The 25,029-nt window shown below is 37.4% G+C and overlaps 2 protein-coding genes across 6 annotated transcripts in view; one reads left to right on the top strand and one right to left on the bottom strand.

Annotated features, from left to right (window-relative positions):
- The window catches only part of LOC137295750 (N-acylglucosamine 2-epimerase-like), a 17,619-nt gene extending 12,429 nt beyond the window's left edge, over positions 1-5,190 (bottom strand). The window contains exons 1-3 of one of the 5 annotated variants that reach the window (XM_067827281.1): positions 3,816-3,890; positions 1,218-1,266; positions 912-973 (exon numbers count right to left, since the gene is read on the bottom strand). In XM_067827281.1, coding sequence (XP_067683382.1) covers positions 912-914 — 3 coding nt within the window. In that variant the 5' untranslated portion in view covers positions 915-973; positions 1,218-1,266; positions 3,816-3,890. Of the gene's footprint in view, positions 1-429; positions 514-911; positions 974-1,217; positions 1,267-3,792; positions 3,891-5,127 lie in introns of those variants that run through there. The other 4 variants (XM_067827280.1, XM_067827282.1, XM_067827284.1 and 1 more) reach the window with 4 other exon arrangements.
- Positions 4,052-25,029, top strand: LOC137295749 (PX domain-containing protein kinase-like protein). The gene is made up of 15 exons (XM_067827279.1): positions 4,052-4,279; positions 8,235-8,423; positions 8,851-8,947; positions 9,695-9,772; positions 10,053-10,126; positions 10,986-11,060; positions 12,642-12,885; positions 13,764-13,888; positions 14,212-14,329; positions 15,008-15,086; positions 16,118-16,244; positions 16,558-16,641; positions 17,163-17,292; positions 18,950-18,996; positions 22,755-25,029. Exons 1-14 carry the CDS (start codon positions 4,175-4,177, stop codon positions 18,958-18,960), a joined length of 1,536 nt encoding a protein of 511 aa, XP_067683380.1. The 5' UTR covers positions 4,052-4,174; the 3' UTR covers positions 18,961-18,996; positions 22,755-25,029.

The following is a 25,029-nucleotide window of genomic DNA, read 5'->3' as shown; positions in this document are numbered from 1 at the left end:
ACTCCGGTTTTACTCCACTCTCAGCCATATTCAACTAATATCATGGCAGGGGACACCAGAATTGGGCTTTACTGACATTGTACGAAACCCACTTTGTACAAACTGAATCAAACCCAGGTCATCGGTATAACAAGTGAACACTTAGGTCACATGGCTACTCCATAGTGCCGCAACCATGTTTCACTAAACATGGGATTTGAACCTAAGGATCGCAGGTTGTTGGCATCAGAGAAGTAAATGTACATTCAAATGTGCAACCTAATAAGATTTGCCTCAGATGAAATAACACCCCAAGGCACTGGGCAAAATCATCCATTGACAAAGACATCAATTTAACACTAAAGCAAAGTTCATCGATATGTCAACATTTGTTGAAGACACTTGGGGCTATACAGAAGCATATTGTGTCTTTGATCAGATGATAAATACCATTAGAGACTGGTAGAGTGAGTCCAGCAAATGTTCAAATCTGTGATAAACGAGTTACACCTTCTTGAACCTAACATCAAGGCCACGGTAGAGATAACATGACCTCACAGATGTAATCTACTTAACACTTTATCCTTTTACCAATGCAGAGCTCAAAGGTTAGGCCTAAATAAATTCATATGAAATTGCTGAGGGGAGTAATTGTACATGATTGTGCCACAATTATTACCCATATTTTTTAGAGTTTAAAATTTCACTATTGTTAAAGGCATCAGACTTATATCTAATTACTAAATGAAACTGTTGTACATGAATATATTTTGGGTGTTTAAAATTTCACTATTCATAAAAGCATGATTATGCAATAATTATTAATCACTTATTTTTTTTTTAATTTCACTTATTCTTAAAAGTGAGTGACAGATTCTTAACATTTTCACACAACACAGTTAGTTTTCACCCTCAAATGAATCAACACTTACCATAATAATGTTACCAGTCTTCTGATGATGCAGCTGTCAGTAGTGGGATCCTAGATTAGTACCTTTATTGTTTAAAAATAAAACTAAAGTAATGATGATTAATTTTATTCATTGACTATCAATCTTTAGAAGGCCTCAGGCCTATAGTACATTTATATACACAACATTTACAACTGAGCAGCAGAAAAGCATACGTGGAATATTTACAATTACAAGTTTAAAGTAGATTTTCTTGTATAAATGCAAAATAGATATACATTTTTGGTTCTGTAATTCAATAGTGTTTTTACTTAATAACATAGTCACCTTTGTTTCCTTTGGATGAGCACAATAGTATTATGCTAGATATTTCTTTCTAAGGTTTCCATAGGCGGGACATATGAAAAGAAAATGGTATTCATCTTCTACAACATTATCATTACAGAGGTTGAAAATTCTATGGTTAGGAGGAATATTAATATAACGACCAGTTTTAACAAACAACTCTTGCGATGAGCAGCGAAAACGAGATAAAGCCACATGGAATTTCTCTACAGTGATTTTTGATAAATAATAGTCTTTGCATATTTCAGACTTACAATGTTTATTATACAGACATTTCGAGGATAGATAGATTGATTCAAGCCATGTTTGTTGATAGATGTCTTTCATTCTTTGGGTCAATGACGTAATGAAATAGTTTTCGCGCTGGGCGTTTTGATTATTCCAAACATAACCATATCCTATTTTGAATAAAAAGTCACTTACATTAGTGACCCATTTTTTCCCATTTTTGTCATATATCATCATCATATTATAACATTTCTTAGGAGATCTATGACATGGCATTTTTAACAAACGTAACCAGTACTTTATAACTTTGATAGTAGAATATATGTGTAACAGAAATCTGCCACACTCGCTGTACACCATAGTGCTACATATGTTAGATTTCACGCCGAGGTATTTTTTGCATGCATATAGATGGACTTTTTCTATAGCTTCATAATCATCCAGACCCCATATTTCTGATCCAGATATCAGTATTGGGTTTACTTTTAAGTATCAAATATTTCGAAGAATGTGTTGTATGATATTTCCCCCAAAATGTCAAGATTTCTAATAATGTTTATCAAAACCTTAAGGGCTTGTTATGATGCCTGTTTTGTGTGGGTAGTCCAAGAAAGATGGTTAGAAAAATAGACTCCAAGATATTTATATAAGTTTGTAGTTTCTAGTTTTTCGCCTTTGTAAGTCCATTTCTCCCTTTTTGAAAGTTTTCCACCATTGTTAAAAACAATGATCTTTGTTTTACTCCTATTAACTGCCAAATTCCATTCATCAGAATAGATTTCAAGTTGATCAATTTGTTAAAATAAGACAATATCATCAGCGAAGAGTAACAGGAATAATTGGATTAAGTCGGGGTGTAAATGGATCCCATTTGTACAGTTATCACATATTTGCACAGCTTATTCATTGATCAAAAATGTAAACAGAAATGGGCTTAAAATACAGCCTTGTCTGACACCTAAATGGTAAATAAAAGTTTCTGAGACTTCGTTATTGTTTCTTACACACACTTTGACATTTTCATACATACTAGTACCTAGACGTTTATTCATTGTTTGGCTAAGTCCATGAGTTTGCAAAAGGCCCCATAATTTATTTCTCTTGATAGAATCAAATGAGTTAGCAAAATCAAGAAATAGGGCATACAATTTTCCACCTCTTGAATTCAAACATTTTTGGACAATGGATTGAAGTATGAATGTATCATCAGTTGTGGTGTAGCCGGGCTGTCTGAATCCAGCTTGGCCCTCATATACTTTATCCATAGTGTCAACCCACTTAATCAATCTTTCGTTTATGATATATGTAAAAAGTTAGTCAATGTTTCGACTATCACAAATACACCATGATAATGTTGTTAGTATGTGTTTAAATCTGCATGTTTAAGGCAGATGCATTTTTCAGATGAGGTATTGTGCCAAATTCTGAGATAATTAACCATGGGTGTATAATATTATTTGAACAGAGACAATCGGTAAATAGTCTCTGAATTGAAAAATGAAATGTTCAAAATCATGCAAAATGCTAAAATCTCATTTTTCATTCTTATATATATTAACAAATTAATTTGTGTGTTGGGTAAAGATGGGAGAATCTGCACCAAATCATGAAATGATTTTTGTTAATTGTATATACTACAAACAAAACATATGGGAACAACCTAAAATTGTGAAGTGATGTATCAACTTATAAACATGGTGAGGTCATTTATACCATCAGGTAAAATTTATATGCATCTTTAGTGTGCTTTAAATGTCTCATTTCACTCAAACTTAACAAATGTTGAATCAGTTGCTTTACTGCATGTTAAAAGTGCTCATTAAGCACACAAAACGTTGCATTTAGCTTTAATTTGACCTAGCTCAGCATGTTTAAGTGAATATAAGACGAATAATATTTTATGGTGTTCCCATACTTTTTGCTCTTAGTTTATATCAAAATACTGAAATGAACGGTCACCTAATAAACGTTTATGTTAGAGTTTATAATTACTTCTTTAAAATATGGCATCTAATTCACAGCAAGCATTTCATGCAGTTAAGTCTTTAAGTGTCAATGTAATCTATGATGATTCCCCCAATAGCCCACACTCTGCCTATAAGTATATACAAGGTATATAGATCTACATCTTAGATATTTATGACTACAATGTGTAGTCACATCGTAAGCACTTGGTACATTTGCATTATATATGGTCTTAGACTTTGGCCATGATAAACCTAAAAAATAAAATCACTTTTATGAATAATGCGTGCTAAACAGTTGCCATTTGATTTATTCAAACGCCCATTCAAACTAAGGATTAATCTTCAAAACAGGTTCAATTTGCCTCGTTAAATTTTGTGCGATAACCATGTACAAGTACTGTCAAACACTCCGAACACGTGTTCGAATGCAAAGTTGTTTGGGCAAGTGACTACTCATTGTCGTAAAATGATAATTGTTTTCAACGATACTCAAAATTTCTTTGAAGCATATTGTGTTTCTTTATACGTTTGGCTATGAATCTGTGTGTGATCTGTTGCAAACTGTGATTGACAGATAGGCGTCGGTGATATAAAACTAGGTCGCAAAACCAATCGTAAATCAGTTTTCCCAGCCTCATTTCTGGCAAAATGGCACCGCCCCTTCTAAACGAAAACAAGAAATGACTTCCTGACTGCTCCGCAATTCAGTTCAACTTAATGTTTTAAATGTCTCCTTAGACCAAAATGGCCGATTTATTTGAGAAGAAGACTTCTGCAAGGGTGTCTTTGGATGACACGCAGCTTTTATCGTGTATGATAGAGACAGCTCAGAAAAATGGCGACCATATCGTGAGTAGAGAACAGCAGATCAGCTAGTCATGAATCAAGACTGCAAGAGGGAGAATGTCCGTGCATGTCCTTTCTTTAAATTGTCATATTTTTTCTGAAAACGTTTGATTTTTGAAGATTTGCTGGATACATGAAATTCCAATTTGTGCTTGAACAAGAGCCGAGAGTGAGATCAATGAAATATGTAAATTCTAATAAAACATATTCAGTTGGCAACACAATTATAACTTTTGAGGTGAGATGTAAATCTCTGTTTTCTGTATAATTAGTTGATTTAAATATTTTTTCACAGTAAACATAAAACAATGATATGAGCAGATTTTAGTACATATTGTATCACTTCAATGATCTGTGGCTTTGCTGTAGCCTTGTAGTCAAAACACCGAAACCTGGGATTGATACCCGACATGGGTTCAGTATGTGAAGACAGTTTCGGGTGGTCCCCATCCTGATCTTGTCTTGCATGGAATATTGCTAAAATCTGCATAAAACCAAATTAACTCACACACTTCTTTGAAGAGTTCCTTGTACCCTTTCCCCCTGGATCATTGGATAAGAATCTTTGATGAACATGTTCCAAATCAGCACCAAAAATGATTTTAATGCATGTCTTCCCGAAATATATCAAAGATGGAACCAATGGTTATGTTTTCATGTCCAAGCAATCACAGATCTGAAATATTAAACCCATGTCTCATACACATCATGATCTTGTCATTTATGTTGCATGAGAAAATGCCTCATAGAGCAAACGTGAAGTTGAAGTATTGGATCAGGAATATTTGTGGTAAAAACGATGATCATTTTGCCATTCACTTATTACTGAATGCAGCCTGCAGTTGACTCACCTCTTGTTTGCTAATTGCCAGTCAGAAAGTCATATGTTTGAGTTCATCTAAATTCCAGGAATTGTTGGTATTCAAGTAATGCAATAATTAAGGTCTGACTCACACACTCTTGAACACAAATACATAAGGCTAAATAGAAAAGTGAAATGTTTCTTGGGCAACAGCTTGTCAGTTTTATTTGTGCATGTAACAATTTTATGTTGCCATTTGAACAGTCTAAGTAAACTAAGTCTCAGTGTATTTTGTTACACTCCACCACTGTGTCTAACAAAACCAAGTAGGAGGTCGCGTCAGGTAACCTTTGAGCGACCAATGACCATCCAATCAAACGCGAGACGGTTAAGTAGATTTAATCAACCAGACAATGGCAACTATTTAGGGATCGGAGGGACTTTCAAAATATCCAGGTCACTGACACAGATCTCTCCACAAACAAAAATCCGCATATGATACAGTTATTTGACCTGCAGTATATACGCTTTGGGGTTTCTGTTGAAATGGCTACTATTAGCTAATATTTCCGTAACATAACATCCTTGAATATAACCAAAAACACGATTTTCAGCGACTGTTTACTCACTGTTGTCATGGTTGTAAGTACGCCGTGTGCATCACCCGGAAGCAAGCGTACGCTAAATAGCATTTGGAATGGTTCGGGTACGAACCTTTTCGAGAGAAAAAGTTCAAAAGGTATGTGCGAATGTGCACTTTTGTGATTTTGTAAAGCTGTGTTCTGATTGGTCAGTCTCAAAGGTTACCTGACGCAACCTCCCATAAGGTTTTGTTAGACTCAGTAGTGGAGTGTAACGAAAAGTACTGAGGATGAGTTTACTTAGACTGCCATTTGCAAAAAGTATTTTTGACTTTGCTGCGTCCCAATCATCCATTTGTCCCCCCTAAAAATGAGTGTCTGTAAGAACGAGTATGACTGAATCTAGAACTCATTAACACATGCTAAACTTTCCAAGGTATATTTCTGAGAGGGAAAAAAAGTACAAGTGTGTTTCTCCCTCATCACTTTTGAAAAAAATGTGCTTGAGAAACATTTAATTTTTTATGCTACCTAACCATAATAAAAAAAGAGGACTGTTTGTTAATAAGTGATGGCCAGCTGTTGCCTCGGCAAATGTCAAAGTCACCGTCATACATGGTATGCAAGGGAGTCAATATTAATATCATTTAACAATGAGCAAAACATCTGGCTCATTATTTTTTAATGGTGTTTGCTGTCGAAAACACTCATGTGATGATATAGCTGATTATTTGACATGTTATTCCCCATCTGTTCATAATAATCCGGGCTCGGTGGGGTAGCCTAGTGGTTAAAGTGTTCGCCCGCCACTCCATAGATCCAAGTTTGATTCCCCACGAGTACAATGTGCGAAGCCCATTTCTTGCGTGCCCCTGCCATGATATTGCTGGAATATTGCTCAAAGCAGCTTAAACCTAAACTCACTCATAATGATCAGAATGGAAGTCAAGTTATCGAATGTGGCACATGGTAACATTATTCTTGAATAAAGGTTTTTCTTTGTCTTTTAGCTATTTTATAAAAAGAAGAATGCTTTCAAAAACTTGCACAGTGATACTGGCCACCAGCTGTTTGCTGGCTATCATGGTTGTCCAGTTTATGTCAGAGAGTGCTTTACCCACCTTAGTGTCAAGGAAGCTTCACACAGCAAAATTAAGTTATCAATTCGTGTTTACTTGTGTAAGTTTATGCAGGGCTCCAGATAATTTTTCAACATCAGGAATACATACTCCTTATGTTTTTCTATATAGGAGTACTGGAAGAACCTAAGTATGCATTTAGTAGTAACTAGTATCAAATGGAATTTAATGGCAGGGGCGGATACAGGTTTTTGAGAAAGGGGGATACGCACTCTTGAGAAAAGGGGTTTCAGTGATTCTTTAATAAACTTTCAGGACTAGGGGATGTATGCGGACCCCTGCACCCCATCTGGATCTGCCAATGAATGGCGTATCAGTAACCTTGTGTTTCATTTCATATATGCACAACCGGTGAAGGTCTGGGGAAGAATAGGCCTTACGCAACCCATGCTTGCCATAAAAGGCGACTATGTTTGTTGTAAGAGGAGACTAACGAGATTGGGCAGTCATCCTGGTTGACTTGGTTGACACATGTCATCAGTGCCCATTTGCACAGATTGATGTTCATGCTGATGATCACTAGATTGTCTGGCCCAGACTTTATTACTTACAGACCGCCACCATGTAAGGGGAATATTGCTGAAGGTGGCATACAACTAAACTCAATCATTCATAAATCAACAGTCATATATGCATCACAACATTGCTTCTCTTGTGGTCAATAAACAATAAAACATTACTTTTTCAGATAGGTATCTCACCATTGCTGTGGTATTTATCTACTATATTAATATTTTTGACATTTTGGTTTTGTCAAACAGAATTTCCATTTAATCGAAAATGTGTTGGCTGCTTGTATTACAACCAGTCAGACACCACCCCACGACAGAAGATGGGAATAGGCCTTCAGCAACCTGTGTTTGTTTTGAAGGGCAACAAACAGGGTCTGGTGGTCAGGGTGTCTGACTTTCTTGTCATTGTTTCCTAGTGAAAGCAGACTGATTCTCAACCAGCAAACCTGACAAACATATATTGTTACATAGTTCTGTTTGCATACTCTCAAAGGTCAGTGGCATTTTTACCAGATGGACACTAAAATGTCATCCAGAGGAGGAACAGAATGGATACCAATTCTGTTTAATGTTTACAGTTTGTAAAACAAGCTAGTTTGCAAACTGGCTTCTCAGTGTTCACACAAACAATATGTTTGTAGAAGTATACTGGCAAACTGAAGTTTATCATGTGAAGCAAACTTTCCATTGCAATTAGCTCCGATACCAAGAGCTCGACAACTGGCCTATTCAATGCTAGCTCTTGCACTCCTGGGCAATTCATTACTGAATTTTGCAGTAGTGGCCATTTCAGTACTGGCTTTTGCTATACTGGCCATTTCAATACTGATTTTGCAGGACTGGCCATTTCAATATTGGCATTTACAATTCTAGTCTTCAATGTCTTGTCTGTCTGCTCTTGACACCTACTGTCTTGTATTCCAGGAGTACATTCTCCGAGTCCAAAGAGGACCCCTGAAAGAGAATTCCTGGCAAATGATGAAACGCTACAGTGATTTTGATAATCTCGAGTCTCAACTACGTCTGTCGAACGTAGAACTTCCTCTTCCACCGAAGAAAGTGTTTGGGAACTTTGAAAGAGAGTTCATCGCAGTTAGGCAGAGGGGACTAGAGGTATGCTCAGCAGATTTGAAACTGGCATATAACATGCTAGTAGATCAAACTCTGGCCTGTAAATTATGAACTAGTTCACATGCCATTTTGGCTTGCTAAATCCAACAGGAACTAATATTTTTTTATGCACCCAGCACATTGTCAAACGTAGGATGATCAAGAATAGATGACTCTTGTTTCCACTGTGCATCCACTGCACAAAATTATTGATAAACTTTAGTATTACCAAGTTCATGGCTAGGAAATACTTTTGACTTCTCATCTGATCAGCTAATTACATGGCAGCTGACACTTCTGACATGTCCAAGATGTTGAGGGAAGCTGCATATTCTACAACCTAAGGTTAGAAAGTGGTAATGCTCTTTAAAGCTCTTGAACAAGGTGTGCTGCTCTGTTTAAGCTGTACAGTTCTCATGTCTGATTGCAGCAATTCCTGGCGATAGTGTTGGGGAGTCACCTGCTGTCCAGCAGCATCGCTGTGAAGAGGTTCCTAGACCCCAACAACTACCAGCTCAATCACCTCGGTAACATCTTCACCCTCATCCTCATCATTACATCCTCAGAATAATCAGGATGAGAAATATTTCACTGATTCTTAGTGTAGTTATTGTTTGCCCATGGTTATCATGTTTGTAGAAATAGTGAGAATTTTGTGTCATCATTGTCACAGATGAAACCAACCATACAGAAAGGAATGATTACAACCTTGTATTGACCTGGGACAGTCTTGTGACATATGTGTTTGTTTGGCATGCTGAAAATTGGGGATATGATATTCCACATTGGTTGGGGCAGTGGGGTAGTCTAGTGCTAAAAGTGTTCACTTGTCATGTCGAGTGCCTGGGCTTGATTCCCAACATGGGACCCATTTCTGGTATCCCCAACTATGATGTTGTGTAAATACTGCTAAAAGGAGGCATGAATCACTCTCATTTCACTCATTCATTCACTCACTCACTCACTCACTCACCCACTCCCTCACTCATTGAGTCGCTCACTCATTCACTCACTCACCCACCCACCCATTCACCCATTCACCCATTGACCCACTCATTCAGTCACTCCCCCACTCACTCTTTCACTCACATGCACACTCGCATGCAGTCACTCTCTCATTGTCACATGGCTTCAGAATTACCCATAGTTTACTCCAGCCTTCTGTAACATTCAGTGCCACTTAGGACCATATACTCTATTTTTCTCTGATTCCACAGACTGATATAGCCTCTTTTTTCTAAATGTTGCATGTGTTTTTTCCTTGTCTTTTTCAGAGGTTGCTCTTCAACATGTCTCCATGATATTCCGTTCTGAACCCAACTGGGATGTTGTAGAGCCATATCCCGATGCAGGTAAATAATTAGCACAATCATCAAATATGACAGGAGTGTTTTTGTCTATATAGAGTACGTGTTGGATTTATCTCGCTCGCTCCCTCACTGACTCACTCACTGACTGACTCACTCACTGACTCACTCACTCACTGACTCACTCACTCACTCACTCACTCACTCACTCACTCTCTCACTCTCTCACTCACTCACTCACTCACTCACTCACTGGCATTGCATGGAAGAATGGGACATTAAACCTGACTGACTTTCCTCATTTTTATTGCCTCACTTGTTCCAGGCTGGAGGATTCGGAAAAGCTACATCTTGGTGAAGCCACTCAGTCAACCCAAACAGAGGCAGATGCTCTCATGGGTACGTCTACAGATATCAAGTTCTACTGTACCGAGACGGTCACTTTTCTCTGTCTATTCCCAGCAGCCAGTACATAAGCCACATGCATCTAGCATGAGATGATTCGTCACATGTTGCACAGTAAATTTAATACGTTTGAAATAGCTAGAATATTAGTCATGAAAATACATGAGTCATGAATAAGCATGGGTCATCATGAGCTGAAAATAAGGCTGTACATTTATTTTTGTCTTTTAGTCAGGAGAGCAAAAACGTATCAGTGATGTGTTGTTTTTCTTACATTACAAATACTGACTAACTGACTGAGTTTGGTTTTATGTCACTTTTAGCAGTGAGTGATGTTCTAATAAACAATGGTGCTGGGGTAGCCAAATGGTTAAAGCATTTGATCGTCATGCCAAAGATCCAGGTTCTATTCCCCACATGGGCACAAAGTGTGAAGCCCTTGTCTGGTATCCCCACTGTCATTTTTCTGGAATATTGCTGAAAGTAGCATAAAAGTAAATTCACTCACTCTTACAAACAAATTTAGCCCAAACTACATGATTGCCATATCTGTAGGGATGTCATCCTGAAAAATGTTCAAATGTATGAATTACTTTTTAGTGAGACACTGCAGTTGTTGAATGCCAGCGTGACCAACCAAGAGCCATTTGATCACGGAAATTATTTGTCAGGCAAACCAATGTCCCAAGTTAATGTCCCAGCTACCAGTATTTACAAACTTGATGTTTTGAAAATCATGAAGGTCCCCTGTGTCCTGTTACTGTTGCCTGAACAAGACTAGCTTGTACTAAGTGCCACTGCTACTTGATATATAATATTTGTTTATACCTTGTGTTTTGGCTATGTTCTACAGAGTGACTATGGCCCAGACAGCACAATAGGGGAAAAGGAACTGTCAGCATTGATGAAAGTTTTAACTTCCATTCAGGTAAGGCTATATTTAAATGAATGCTGACCATGAGTACCCTGGAACAGGAGTGCCAGATACCAGGTGGCCTTCAAAAATATATTACTTCTCCTTTTCATAACTTCTTTGAGTATGAAGTAAGGATATGATATATGGAAGAACACCTTCTGTATATCAACAGGAGGGATGATTCAGTGTAGAGTCTAACACAGTTAAAACTGTTTCTTCCGCTCTTGGATGACATACAACAGATTGAAGATGAGTTGAAAAGTTTTGACAAGTGCATATCGAAGGGCGTCACATGTACATAACACAGAATGTTTCTATTATATCATTTGGTGTTTGGCTTAGCAGTCATATTGTTCCTGTTTTTAGCTGTCTGGTTTAGTGAGGTGATAACAGTTTCTGTCTCGGCACTTTAGCTGTTTGGTTTTATGAGGTGATAACAGTTCCTGTTTCAGCACTATAGCTGTTTGGTTTAGTGAGGTGATAACAGTTCCTGTCTCAGCACTTTAGCTGTTTCCTTTAGTGAAGATATCGCAGGTCCTGTCTGCACTATAGCGGTTTGGTTTAATGAAGTGATAACAGTTCCTGTCTCAGCACTTTAGCTGTTTGGTTTAGTGAAGATATCGCAGGCCCTGTCTTGGCACATTTGCTCTTTGGTTTAGCCAGCTCATTTCCTATCTTGGCACATGTGGTGTTCAGTGTCTGAAATAAAAAAAAAATTGGGTGTGGTGGGGAAGGGGTGTCACATTTATTCTAACAATTTATGGAGTTGATATGTGACATAGTGAAACATCCGCTAAACTAATTTGGCCTAAGTACAGTTCCATAGGAAACATAGACAAAGGTCTTTACTGAGGAGCGATTAGTGCAGAAATATGCAGTGTAGATTTTTGATAATCCCTTTGTTGAATTAACCTGTGGAAGTACACAGCATGTCATAACAATTCACAAATAATTTTCAGTCCTGTCGATCTTTTGGTGGTCACGGCCCCTATATATTTTGAGACTCTTAATATGAGGCTTTTCTATGGGTATCAGGTATCATACTCTTTTACATTTCTCAACATAACTTTATGAAAGTACGGCACATAAGATGTTAATCAATAGATGAGACACATTCAACACTTTTTAAAAAGCACAAAACATCTTTGACTTGAGGTGACCCATTGTAACAGAAGGCAGCACATATATTTCATGTCAGTGTAGTTGACGGTTTGTCATCATACCTGATTGAGCGACCTAATTGCTATCTATCATCTGATCTATTGCTTTCAGCAGCTATTTGTATTTTTTCAAAGTTCTGCGCAATTTTATAAGTAAAACATGCTTTTCTGTATATCCTTTACACGTCCCACTGAATGCCTAGTTAGGCCGAAACAAGTTATTTTGAATGTGTAAATTTTTGGGAGTACAGTGAGTAAAAGCCAAATTTCTGATAGTACTTTAGTTAGTTAGTTAGTTGCTGTCTCTGCTCTTTGTTTTAGTTAAGTTATAGTAGTCCTTTCCCAGATATTTTGTAGCAGAACATTTGTATTGAAACTCTTTGACCTGTTTACGTGACCTGTTTATGTGACCTGTTTATGTATCCTCTTACAGCATCCATACATACATCCGACAATATTTGCCACAGCCAATGAGAATGGAGGAATGGTGATTCGTCAGTTCAGTGATAATGGCAGTCTAAGAGATATGATTTGCAAGTGCAAGCCTAAAGGACACTTTTTAAAAAAATATGGCAACCCAAAGAATTTATTGGCTCTTAACATGGGGACGATAAAAACATTTGGAAAACAAATATTGGAGGCTTTAAAATTTTTACAAGACAAGGGATTTCCTTATGGTAAGTATGCTTCTTATTGTTTTGGGGTGTTTAACATCATTGAACAGAATGAAGCTTCTCGTCAGTATGACTTTATATTCCCACTATGTCTCAGAGACTCATATTGAGTTAACCTATGCAAACCTGCGAATCCATTTGTCTATATTTCTCGCTATTTCAAATTACCTCCCCTTGATTTTCATGAATCTGATTAGCGCTGTACTCATGGAACTACCAGAATAAATATTAGAAAGCCGCCTTAATGTTGGGTTTGCTATATGAACAACATGGCAGGCATATTTAATGATTAAGATAGAGTTTATTTCAAACTGAGCATAGGAAAATTGACATGCATGGGAAACATTTATCATGAAATGACTTTGATGGAAGGGATATCTTCATGTTGACTTAAACTGACAGCACCTTGTTTTCTTGAACTCTTACGTTTCCTGTTTCCTTTTTTTCTTTATCTGATTGGCCCATGAAATGTTCAGGAAGATCAGGGGCAGGTAATTTATGGCATTCTCTATTACCACCAGGAAATGATGACTTCTTGTGAATATTTTGCCAACATGTGAAACTTGTTTTAAAATACCGCTGACATTGCTATGAGATAGCTTGTGGCAAATTCAACCAGAATAGATACTATGAGTATACTCCTTGTGGTAGTCAGTGCGTTAATCCTGTGTATATTCATCTCTCAGTTTTAGTGGATCTGTTAGAAACACCATCAACAGTATTGTTTCTAGTCGGAATGAGTGAGATGATTTGATGCATTTATCACACGTATTCTAACAATATACTCTTGTATTTTAGACAGGTTGTTCAAAGGCTAGACCAAGCATCTGTTCCCTTAGGAAATGTTCGTGTTTGCCATTAGGGTGTGTCATGTGTTGTAGGTCACCTCCATGCCGGCAACATCATCATAAATGGCAGCACTTGTCAGCTGCTTGAGCTTGAGAACTGGCTCCTCGGCCTGCCCTCGTATCACCGACCCTTCTTCACTCAGTTCAAGAAGATCCAGGTATGTTGCCTTGCTGTGTTTCCAGGAAGATCCCAGGCAGAATTTCTGTCCTTGGGAACCATGGCTGTCGGACAGAGGATTGATTTGTTTGTTGTTTAATGTAGCACTATATTCAATATTCTAGCTATATGGTGGCAGTCTGTAAGTAATCAAGCATAGGTTGTTAAAGATCAGGTCTAACACAGATCTTCACTGGTGTCAATTCCCAGCTCCCCGGGAGGAGTCGGGCAAAGACATTTGGACATCTTTATGAGTGCCTCCAGTAAAGCTAATTTTGTACCAGATCATGATGTTGTCTTACTTCTATTTATTGTTTTTTTCAGACCACAGAAGCGATGGATGTGTACTGCTTTGGACATCTGTTGTACGAGATGGCATTTGGTAGACAACTGAATACAGCAGCTTGTGATGCCTTCCCACCTGACTGCCCAGCACAGATACGTGAGTCAGGAAAACATTGTCTTTAAACACCTATTAAATATCTAGCAAACAGAAAGCACATTTAATATCACAGGGATCAATTTAGTGCATTATTACCTGCACTGATGCAACCCAATATTTCAATACCGAAATGTTACTATTCATACACACGGCTATGACAGCTCTTGTAAACAGGGATCAGCTGAGTCGCTGTTGTGAATGTTCCATGGGTATTACAGAAATATGTTTATGTAGACTGAAACCTCTGACATTTTAAACACAAAGTTGCTACTGGAACTTGGTTGGTGCAACTAAGTCTGTATCTCAGGTTGCACCTGTTACAAGTAGATTAGCATCTCTTTAATCAAACCCTGGTATCATATGTTCAAGAGTGGCTGTGTTTGGAATCTCGCTGCTGTGATTGGTGGTGGGGCAGCCTTGTGGTAAAAGCATCTTCTCGTCACTGGAGACCCAGATTCAATTCCCCACATGGACACAATGTCTGAATCCCATTTCTGGTGTCCCTTGTCGTGATGTTGCTGGAACATGCTAAAAGTGGCATTAAACCATACTCACTCACTCACTCACTCACTTTCTGCCATATTAGCGTACTCGAGTACATACACTGGACCTTGGATTGATACAAGTTTCCTCCATATTAGTTTGTGGAAATCTTTCGGAACTTCCTTCTTCTTTCAGGATCTGTGCTAGAATCTATATTGACGACTGAGGCCTGCAAGAACGGGCTACCAAGTGTAACGGACCTCATGTCTCATCCGTTAGTAGCACCCTTAATACTGGAATCCTCAAGAGTATGGCCACTTAATGATATACCAACAAAGAATGCATTCTGTGTTGCTGATTTTTTACAGGAACAGAGGAATGATTCTGTGTGTCTCTTGTTAACACAGGCACCATACAATGTAGCCCATTGATCACAGGAATTCAGGCACACTTAGCATAAGAACACAATCACCATATTTCAGTGTTAGTTCTATAGCTGAGTTATTGTTATATCTTCGAAGTAACGTAAGCCATCCGTCCATCCATTTTTCCGTCCTGAAACTTTGTATGGAGCATATCTCTGAAAGTTTACATGCCAGATTCACCAAACTTCTCACATCTACTTCTTTACCCTTTGCTGCCATAAAAGGCGACTCAGCTTGTCGTAACAGGCGACTAACGGGATCGTGTGGTCAGGCTCGCTGACTTGGTTGACACATGTCATCGGTTCCCAATTGCGCAGATCGATGTTCATGTTGTTGATCACTGGATTGTCTGGTCCAGACTCGATTATTTACAGACCGCCGCCATATAGCTGGAATATTGCTGAGTGCGGCGTAAAACTAAACTCACTCACTCACTTTACCCTTTGCTATTTTTAAGTTTACCAGAATTTCAATTTTTGCTGAAACATGACTTCGTGCAAAATGTGTTGAATAGTTATCTTGTCCTGAAGCTGTAATGCTAGATTCAATGATTAATGTAATCACGAAATGGCAAAACTGTTGTCTAAGATGCATATGAAGTTTGAGGGAGTAGATAAAATTATCATGCGAGCCACTAATTCTTTCACATAAGTATCATTATCATGTCATTTCCATGTCGCAAAGTAGGGAACAGGGTTATGTCAGCTGTAGCCACTTCTACATTTGTTGAAATGCAGTAATATCTCAGGGCATGTTCAGGCCTAGGACAAAAACATGTGGCCTTTGTGTCAGAGATAAGGATATAAATAGATGCCAATTTTCACCACCTAGTTGTGGATGTTGTAAGAGGGACAACCAGACATCGATGGTTTAATTTCAGACTGTTTGCTGATGTAACTCTGGGTGTTATGGAGAAGCCACAGCTAAAGGTTCCAAGCAAACTGAAGGAGTTTGTGCGGTCAGCACGGGACCAGTTTGAACAACGGCTCAAAGAGGAACAAAAACTGGTAAGGAAATTCCAACATGCTAAGATAGAAGATTCAGCAGTTATTAGTGCAGACGTGGAATCAATGCTTGGGAATCAATATTACTTCTGTTTCTGTTCATGACCAAAGAGGAACTAAATGGCTGAAAGAAACAAGTGAATGAATGATCATCAAGCCCCGGCACCCCTCTTTCAGCTAGATGCCCCAAATAGGAAAACTTATCACTCATGTCAGATATTTAATGTATTAAGACTTTGGAAGTCACTTGATCCCAGCCACATGAGAAAATCAGTTTCAGGGGACTTATACAGTTATGTTTATGCTCTGCTTCCAGATTTCAAAAGTGAAGCGTATTTCAAAAGCTAAAGAATTCCATATGTCAGAGGATGAGAAGAAAAAGAGGCGAAAATCGAGGAAGGTGAGACAGTGTTGCAGATTTCTTGTGAACATGATCACAGGGAGACACGCTGGGATACTGGTAACCAAGGCAACGTCATGCTCTCTGTGTAGAAACTGTTGTAAAGCAAACTGAAGGTTGTCAGTATTTAAGAGTCATGCTAAGCTCTGTTGAGTCAGAAGATCTGATGAATCAACAGTACTGAATTCTTTGACCAGTGATATATGATGCGGATTAAGGTCCTAGGGTTTACCAGAAAACTATATTTCTCTTGGTTTTTCAGCACCATGCTTGTAGATTCACCAGAATAGTACACATTTGAGACTTCCTTTACTTTGGGCTTCTCTTTCTCAAACACCCCACCCTTTGTAAACTGACATTCCCAGGATATAACTGAAATCCCCTTCAAAGTGACATTAAACCCAACCCCTTAAAATACACCTGCTCAACAGTTTTTTGTATTTCAACTAAGGGATAGACTGAGAGAGAGAGAGCACTGTTAAATTTCAAATAAATTGTAAATCATTTTTTCATTTTAACAGAAAGCTCTTGAGAATGGTGATGCTGAACCAACTTCTCCTACGTCACCGACATCACCAACATCACCAACATCGTCGTCATTCCCTGCTCCTACATCACCTCCTGCAGCTAGTCCAATGTCCACAGGTGGAGGTGGGTATAGAGTTATCTCCCCTTGCACTGTCTGTGTGATTTTCTTTCTACCCTTCTTTCTGTCAGATTTTCTGTAGACACTGGGGATTAATTATTTCTTGTAGTGAAACTGTCCAATGCCTCTTATTGCTTATTTAACATGTCTGAACCTGTGCTGTTAAGGAACTGTCATGGGATAGCATCCTACCCAAATAGTTTGTTTGAGTTTAATTAACTTTGTCATGTCTGGGTAGCATGACGATAGTTGAATTTCTATGAACACATTCGTAGTATTAGGTGCCATTTTTCATTAAAGAATGTCCAAATCTGTGCAACACAGGCATCATATTTCTTTTCTCTAAGACAAGAACTTGCCTATCTATTTCAAAACAAAGTTTCAAAACAAAATTTTTATGGGATATCACCACTTTGAATAATTGAGATATGAATCAAGATATGAATTGAAATTTATTGAAAGTTTCTGTATTATATTTTCTTATATTTGTGCAAAATGATGGCAACATCTGTGTTTAACTGTGACAAGTGTTCTCAGAAAGTGTGAATGATTGTTGTGCTGTGTATTAAACATTTAATGGCACAAGCAATATATAAAGTGATTTTCTTTGCAGGTAATACTTTGACAGTCACATGATATCAGATGTTCAGTAGGGAGGGGACAGTTATAAAAATCTATTTATTCATTTAGTAGAACCGTCGCTGCGTTAAATGTTTTGTGCTTGTTGATAGTGCGCATTGTTTACAAACAGATATCCCTATCCTAGAGTGAGGTGCCAACTTGTGTTAGAAAATGGTTGTTGACATGAAGATAGGGGATAAATTGTTGCAGCCGGTAGTTTGACTAAGTGTTGCGTCGTAGTAGTTGCTTGGTGCATCGTCTTCTGTTACACCATCACCCACATCAAGTCACCATCCGCATCCATCATGGTACACTGCTTTGTGATCATGTCCAGTAAATCCTCCCCATGCCACAATGATAACAGTGGCTTTTATCTCATGATGACTGTCTCACTTGTGTGTCACCAACATAGATAAAAAGTTATGTTTTTTCCTAAAAGCAAACAATTTTATTCATGTTCTACCTAGGCCATGTGTAAACTAAAGAAATGATCCAAGATGTCCACATTTCAGATGTTGATGCTGAGGCCGTGTCTAAAATTGTCATGTTTCATCAGCTATTACCAAATCCTACAACTAAAGCTTTGTCCAAACGGCCATTACAACAGCTAGTTTTAAGACGAGGTCTTGTTCAAAATTACTGTTTCAGTTGATGGTGTTGTTGTTTCATCTAATGGTGTTGTATTCATAAGAAGTGTCCTGACAAGCCTCTAGTGATCCTCTACTATGGAAAGGTTCTAGGTTTCAATATCATGTACTTTCATTGCTGCCTTGTGCTTGAGGTATCAATTTACCCTGTGTACTCGCCTTACTCTTAGAATTCAGTTCTGTTGATTTTTATCTGTATGGGGATTGTCTGGCAGCCTAGTGGTTAAGGCATTCACTCCTCATCCTATTTTAAGAAAGGATATGGAACAGACAAATGAGCCTCCAAAGAAAATCACTTTACAAGTGCTCAAAACTCAACAGTTTTGCATGTGAAAGGGGCAAATAACTCTCATTCCGTGGCCAATTCGATGATCAGTATTTCTTTCCCCCACAGGCGACAACTAGCTGAGAGCTGACAGAGATCATTATTCACAGTGTTAGGTATAAACTGTCTGTCTCATGTGGGTGCATGCTGAATGTCTCGTACTACTTCTCTACAACTATCTATTTCAGTTTCCGCTTCTTTTGCAACGTCTGTTGGCAATGGCAACCCAAGCTTATTAGTCTCTGTGGATAGATGTTGTGCATTTGTTTTGTGCAGACCAATAACCACATGTGTTAATGCTATTCTGTGCATATGACCCTAGTTAGTTACATTTTCCCTGCAGACATTGTTTTGTAATGCAAATGTTTATAGACAAGGATTTTAGTACGGATCTATTTCAGGTCGAGAAACGAACAGTATATACGCATGAAAATCTTCTCAATAGCACGCATACTGATAATGATTGAAACGATCTGCTGCTATTGTGCTTGGTGTCTTCAAGTTATGTGTAAATGTTGCTATGACAGGTGTTGTTTGTGTTGTAAATTGTCATATATAATATGTTCCAATGTGTCTATATATGAATGTTTTGATACCAAACAAAGTCAAATAATGTCACCAACAGACATACTTTGGATGAATCTTTATTCTCTTAACTTTTGTTTAAATTGTCAGATATATATATTCCAACAAGTCTATATGAATGTTTTGATACCAGACAATATCAGACAATGTTGCTAACGGACATGCTTTGGATGAATCTTTGTTCTTTTCACTTTTGTTTTAATTATCAGACATATATATTCCAACCTGTCTGCATGAATGTTTGGATGCCAAACAAGATGGGACCATGTTGCCAACAGACAAGCTTTGGATCAATCTTTGTACTCTTCATCTTCCTGTCTCTCAGTACTTCGTTGTTGGCAACATCTGTTGTCGGGAGATTGGTGTAGCATATAGTCTCAGAATATCATAGGTGGAAACTTAAAGAGATAGGAATATTATCACTATACACATAGCTACATAACTATGGCTTGTAATGATACCTACTGCTTACCTCATCTGCCATCTATTTTTTGCCTAATTAACCATAATATCAGTATACCAGAGAGAGAAGATGGTGTTCTAATGATAATTATATGACAATGATATGTAAACAATCGAAACTGTCTTGAGGATAATCGATGAAATTATTGTACAGGGTCTAGATTATTGAAATGGTCTTTGCTGAAATTAATCTTTACAAATTACAGTCAAAGATAACCTGTCTCAAGCAGACACAGTGTTTACCTGCAATAAAAGACCGCCAAGCCCTTTTCTAAATTGTCAGTGTTTTTTGTGCTGTGTCATTCTCATGTCTGCTAAAGGTAAAGACAACATATACATTTTCTAAACAATCTTAAAACTGTCCCAGATCATACAAAGCTCTTGAAACAAAAACTCACTTGAGTTGCAGATTAAAGAAGCAAGGTGTTAAGAAAAAAACCTATAGGGAGAAGTAGCATGGGGTTCATGATCACTGCGGCTCATTTTCAAAGTTTGGACTTTATTAACACTCAGCTAAATAATTCACAATGATATCTGTGATATCAATGCTAGCATTCAATATTCAAAATACATGTTCAAATCAGGACAACCATGGCTCTGTTGAAGTTTGATTGGCTGAATGTATGATGGTTATGAAGTATAAGTTTGGTCCTTATATATTTCTTCATTTTTTCGTATAGTTCAGTCGTGTTGAGCCTCAGATAACTTTAAGTATTTGTGTCCATCAATCCATCTTTAACACAACAATGTTTAAGTGTATGTTAATAAGTCCCATACAGATTATTGTTTAAATGTTGAAAACACATCAATAAAGAAATCTGGACAAAAATAATTCATTTTTTTTTTCACTGAATGTGACTGAAAGGTTTGCTGTTAATTTTTAATGAAGTATGATATCTAATGAAATAAATCTGTATGGCTATCTCAGCAGTTACGTATGTTTAATAAAAGCAAGACAATATCTAATCACAAATATTTTTCTTTCAGTAAATAAGCTAGTCTTGGTGTTTGAGTATTTTTGTTAACTTTTTTAAATGCATATTTCAAGATTTTAGCAAATGTATTGCCTTAGTTATCTTGAGGACAATATATTTATAAGATTTTTTAAAAAATTATCTTTCTTAATGTAAAGACTATAATTTCAAAAATTTAAGCCCAGAGATTCAAGTCTCACAGTGTGCATGTACAGATTCTCAATTTCTTTGGCCATCTCGACACTGTCAAATAACCTTTTCACTCTCCTGAAATATTCTTCTCATGAACTAGTCTTACAAAAGGTCATAACACTTTACTAACAACTAATTATCATACCTGTGTGACTGTCAAAAGAGGTGTTCATATCAAGTTAATACAACTAGACTATTTTAAGTAGTTATATATTCATAATCAAATCATTTAACACTGCTTCATATAACAATAATATACAGCATTACATCGATTATATGGGAATTTTTACAACACTGTATTAGAAACACATCTCAAGGTTCCTACGTTATATAAATGTTCAGTATAGTAGCCAGGATGTAGAAACACTCACTTGTTTCCATATACTGATACATACACCTACTTTATAGTCTTGAAACTATCTGGATGGTACTGTGGAGTAAGTTAGTAACTACTAAGGGTTTGGTTCTGTTCCCCATCCTTACAATGTTTGTTTTTTAAGAGAATAAAATAAATAATAACCTTTGATTTAATACAACTAAACACAGCAATGTTTCAGCAATAACTGACCGCTTCAAAATTTGAAAACAGAAACAGTTCAATTGCTAATTGTTTTAATACTAAGATACTTTCTATATTCTTCATTTATTTACCCTTTTTTGCCAGATAATGGTTGGGGATGATGGTAAACACATCTCTTATGCTCTTTTGGGGCTGATTTTTGGTTATTTCATGTTGCCATGTCTGTCTCAAAGCTGCAACAATATTACAGTCTGTGACATATTTTTACCACTTCTAGACGGTCTCAGGGGCAGTGGGGTAGCCTGATGGTTAATGTGTTCCCTCATCACAACAAATACCAGGGTTCAATTCCTCACATGGATAATATTTCTGGTGTGATATTGCTGGAATATTGCTAGAATTGGTGCAAAAACTTGACTCAATGATTCCAGTCAGTCTCAAAGCTGTCAAAATGCATTCTGCATGATTGAAGGTGTTTCATTCCACTGAATATGTGATAGGTTCCTCTCATTTAAGTGCAGATACAGATTGTGTCTTTGTTTGTGAACTGTTTTTAGAATGTTAAGCCCATTTCTGGTGTCCCCTGCCTTGATACAGTTGAAATGTTGCTAAAAGCGATGTGAGACCATACTCACTCACTCCAATATGATAATACTGGGTCCTTTGGATAGACAAGTATGTGCATAGTGTATGTTACATCTGTCATTGACAACTGACGTGTCCATGTTAGGTATTTAATGTACTGAATGACCCGTATTTACTTTTAGGTTTAACTGTGGGAAACTAGTTCTGACTGGATATCCTATGGGGTGATTCTACCATGTTGGTGTGTTGACCGATATCTTAAAAGCAATGGTGTTACTATTACATGTGCTTGTGAGGATGTGGGGTACTTCAAGGTTCAAGCATACACTCGTCATGCTGAAGACCCATGTTCCATTCCCCACTTGGATGCAATGTGTGTACCACTTGTCTGGTATGCCTGACTGTGGTATTTCTGGAATATTGCTAAAAAAGCATAATACCATACTCTCTCAAGCACATCAGGATGTGGAAAACTGATGCTGATGTGTTGAACAACGCGCCACTTTTAACATTTTGTTTTCAATTTTTACTAATTTATTACTTTTTCTCTTTTCAGCACCTCCTCCCCCTCCTCCACCCCCACCATCTTCTGGTGCCCCTCCCCCACCTCCCCCACCAGCACCTGCTCCCCCACCCGCTTCCAGTGCCTCTCCCCCAGCGGCATCAGGAGGGCGTGGTGCACTACTTAGTTCCATCACCAGCTTCAGCAAGGGCGGACTAAAGAAGACAAAAACTGTGGACAAGAGCAAACCTAGATTGTGATTCTTCAGTCAGTCTTGATAACTGCTTGACCGGCATTCTAGGAGAAAGTCAGAAACCATGGTTCCAACTTTTTGAATGACCACTTCTTGTTTATTGCATAAATTCTTTCAGTGCAAATGTCACTCTATTCAATAAATGAGAAGTTGTTGTCGATAAAGTTGTAATCTTTGCAATTAGTATCTGTTGTGATCATCCAGTCAGGTGTCATGCTGTAGTTGTGACCAGCCAATGAGATGGCGGCTTGGTTGTGACCAGCCAATCAGAAGAAAGACATAAAGTTGACAGTTTGTGCCAATACTCAACTTATTTCAGAATGATTTATTACTGTATACATTGTTGAACATGTTTTACAGTTATTGTGCTTTTATTTTGTATTTTGTTGACTATTGAAACATTTGGGGAGGTGTCGCACATGTGATAATAAAGAACAAATCATATCCAGAAATTACATATCCAAATATATGACTACATTTATCAAAACATTAATTCATCTTCATAATATTCATGTTTCCTGTATTTGCTATGAGAAGAATCACCAGGCACTCAGTAAATTTGGTATACTATGTCTAAACCATACACAACTAGTTGAATTTGTTTTCTGAGATTGACAAACAGTTTTGAGAATGGTTTCTGGACAACTGCTCAGTAAAATATGGACTGGCGTGTAATTTGTTGCTGTGAGTCATGGCATTAACAAATTACTTACAGACTGATCTGAAAGTTGGTCGGGACTCTTACAGGAACAAGGCACTTAATACTGTATCGTTGCGATAATTGTTTGTTATTTACTGAACACACCATCTTGTAATGGCATCTAATGTATTTATTCCATAAGCACCAACTCATCAATAATTAAAGAATTTTAAATATAGATTGATGCAAGGATTGGGAAAGGCAGGGACCATCAGAGCTATTTTGCACATTCTTAAAACAACACTTCGTGGTCTGTTGACCACAAGGAAAAATGAGTGTCACCCAAAGTTGACTCTTCTGTTTGAAAGAGGAAAAGAGATATACAGAGGAAGGATGTAGGTACAGCAAAATGGTAGACACAACAATTTGATTACATTTGAGCGTGTTAAGTCATTTAAAAAATTAACCACAACTAAAATATTAACATTCATTTGCCATTGCTTTATGTCTAAATAAATAGTGGAATTTATTGCCAGTATTTTCACATTGGTTCGATAGGCGATGAAGGAATCTTGTGTCATAGTCTACCCATCTGTAAATATTTCTATAACAACAGTCAATCAAGATCACTATTGTCATGGACAGACGGTTTCATTATAAGAGTAGGGGTGTATTTTTTCATCCTAATTAGTGAGGTTTGTATTTGTTTACAATTGGGGACAGTGGCCCGTTGTAAATTGAGAAAATGGCTAATAATCCTGAAAATGGCTCATTGTCAAAGTTCCCAATCCCTGTTGATGCGATATAAAGAATGTTTTTGTTGTTTAGTCCTTCACTGAAATAATACTGCATCTCAAGAATTTTGTTCTGTCCATTTTGCAATTTTTATGACAGAGGTAACATTTAGATGCAATACAGTAGAGAAGAAATGAGATTTTGATTGGTTGATTGAAATGTTTAGTTTCCAGCTGTAGAGGAGACAGACTTTGCACTAAAAGAATTCCATGTTGAAAATTAAATTGTTTGAAATACAGCTAAATGATTGTGAGATGTGACTATGTTTTCCTTTGTTTCACACTATCGTGTTCACAGATGTATGATATCGAATGAAAAAATGAAAAATAATTTCACCTTCATTGAAGAAAGGTGACCTGTTGTTTAAGTATGTGAATTTCTGTCCAGAGTTGTGTCCCTTGACCCTCCAGTATCCGATGTCCATGGGTTCAAATCCTTGGCTCTGATTCTTGATTTGTTATGGGTTACAACATTGTGATAAGTGTTTCAGACAACTCTGACTCACTCATATATTGACATGCAGCATGAACAAGATTTGTTTTGTGTTATTGTTAGTCCTGTTTTTGTGTAAATTGTCCACACATTAAAGGGAGAGTTGTCTTTTCTTGTGTAAGGTAACGGTCTTGAATGTTTCCTATTAC

This window comes from Haliotis asinina, chromosome 9 (assembly GCF_037392515.1).
Source record: "Haliotis asinina isolate JCU_RB_2024 chromosome 9, JCU_Hal_asi_v2, whole genome shotgun sequence".
In the NCBI taxonomy this organism is placed as follows: domain Eukaryota; kingdom Metazoa; phylum Mollusca; class Gastropoda; order Lepetellida; family Haliotidae; genus Haliotis; species Haliotis asinina.
Note: the sequence above shows the minus strand (reverse complement) of the source record. Positions and strands in the feature narration are given on the sequence as shown.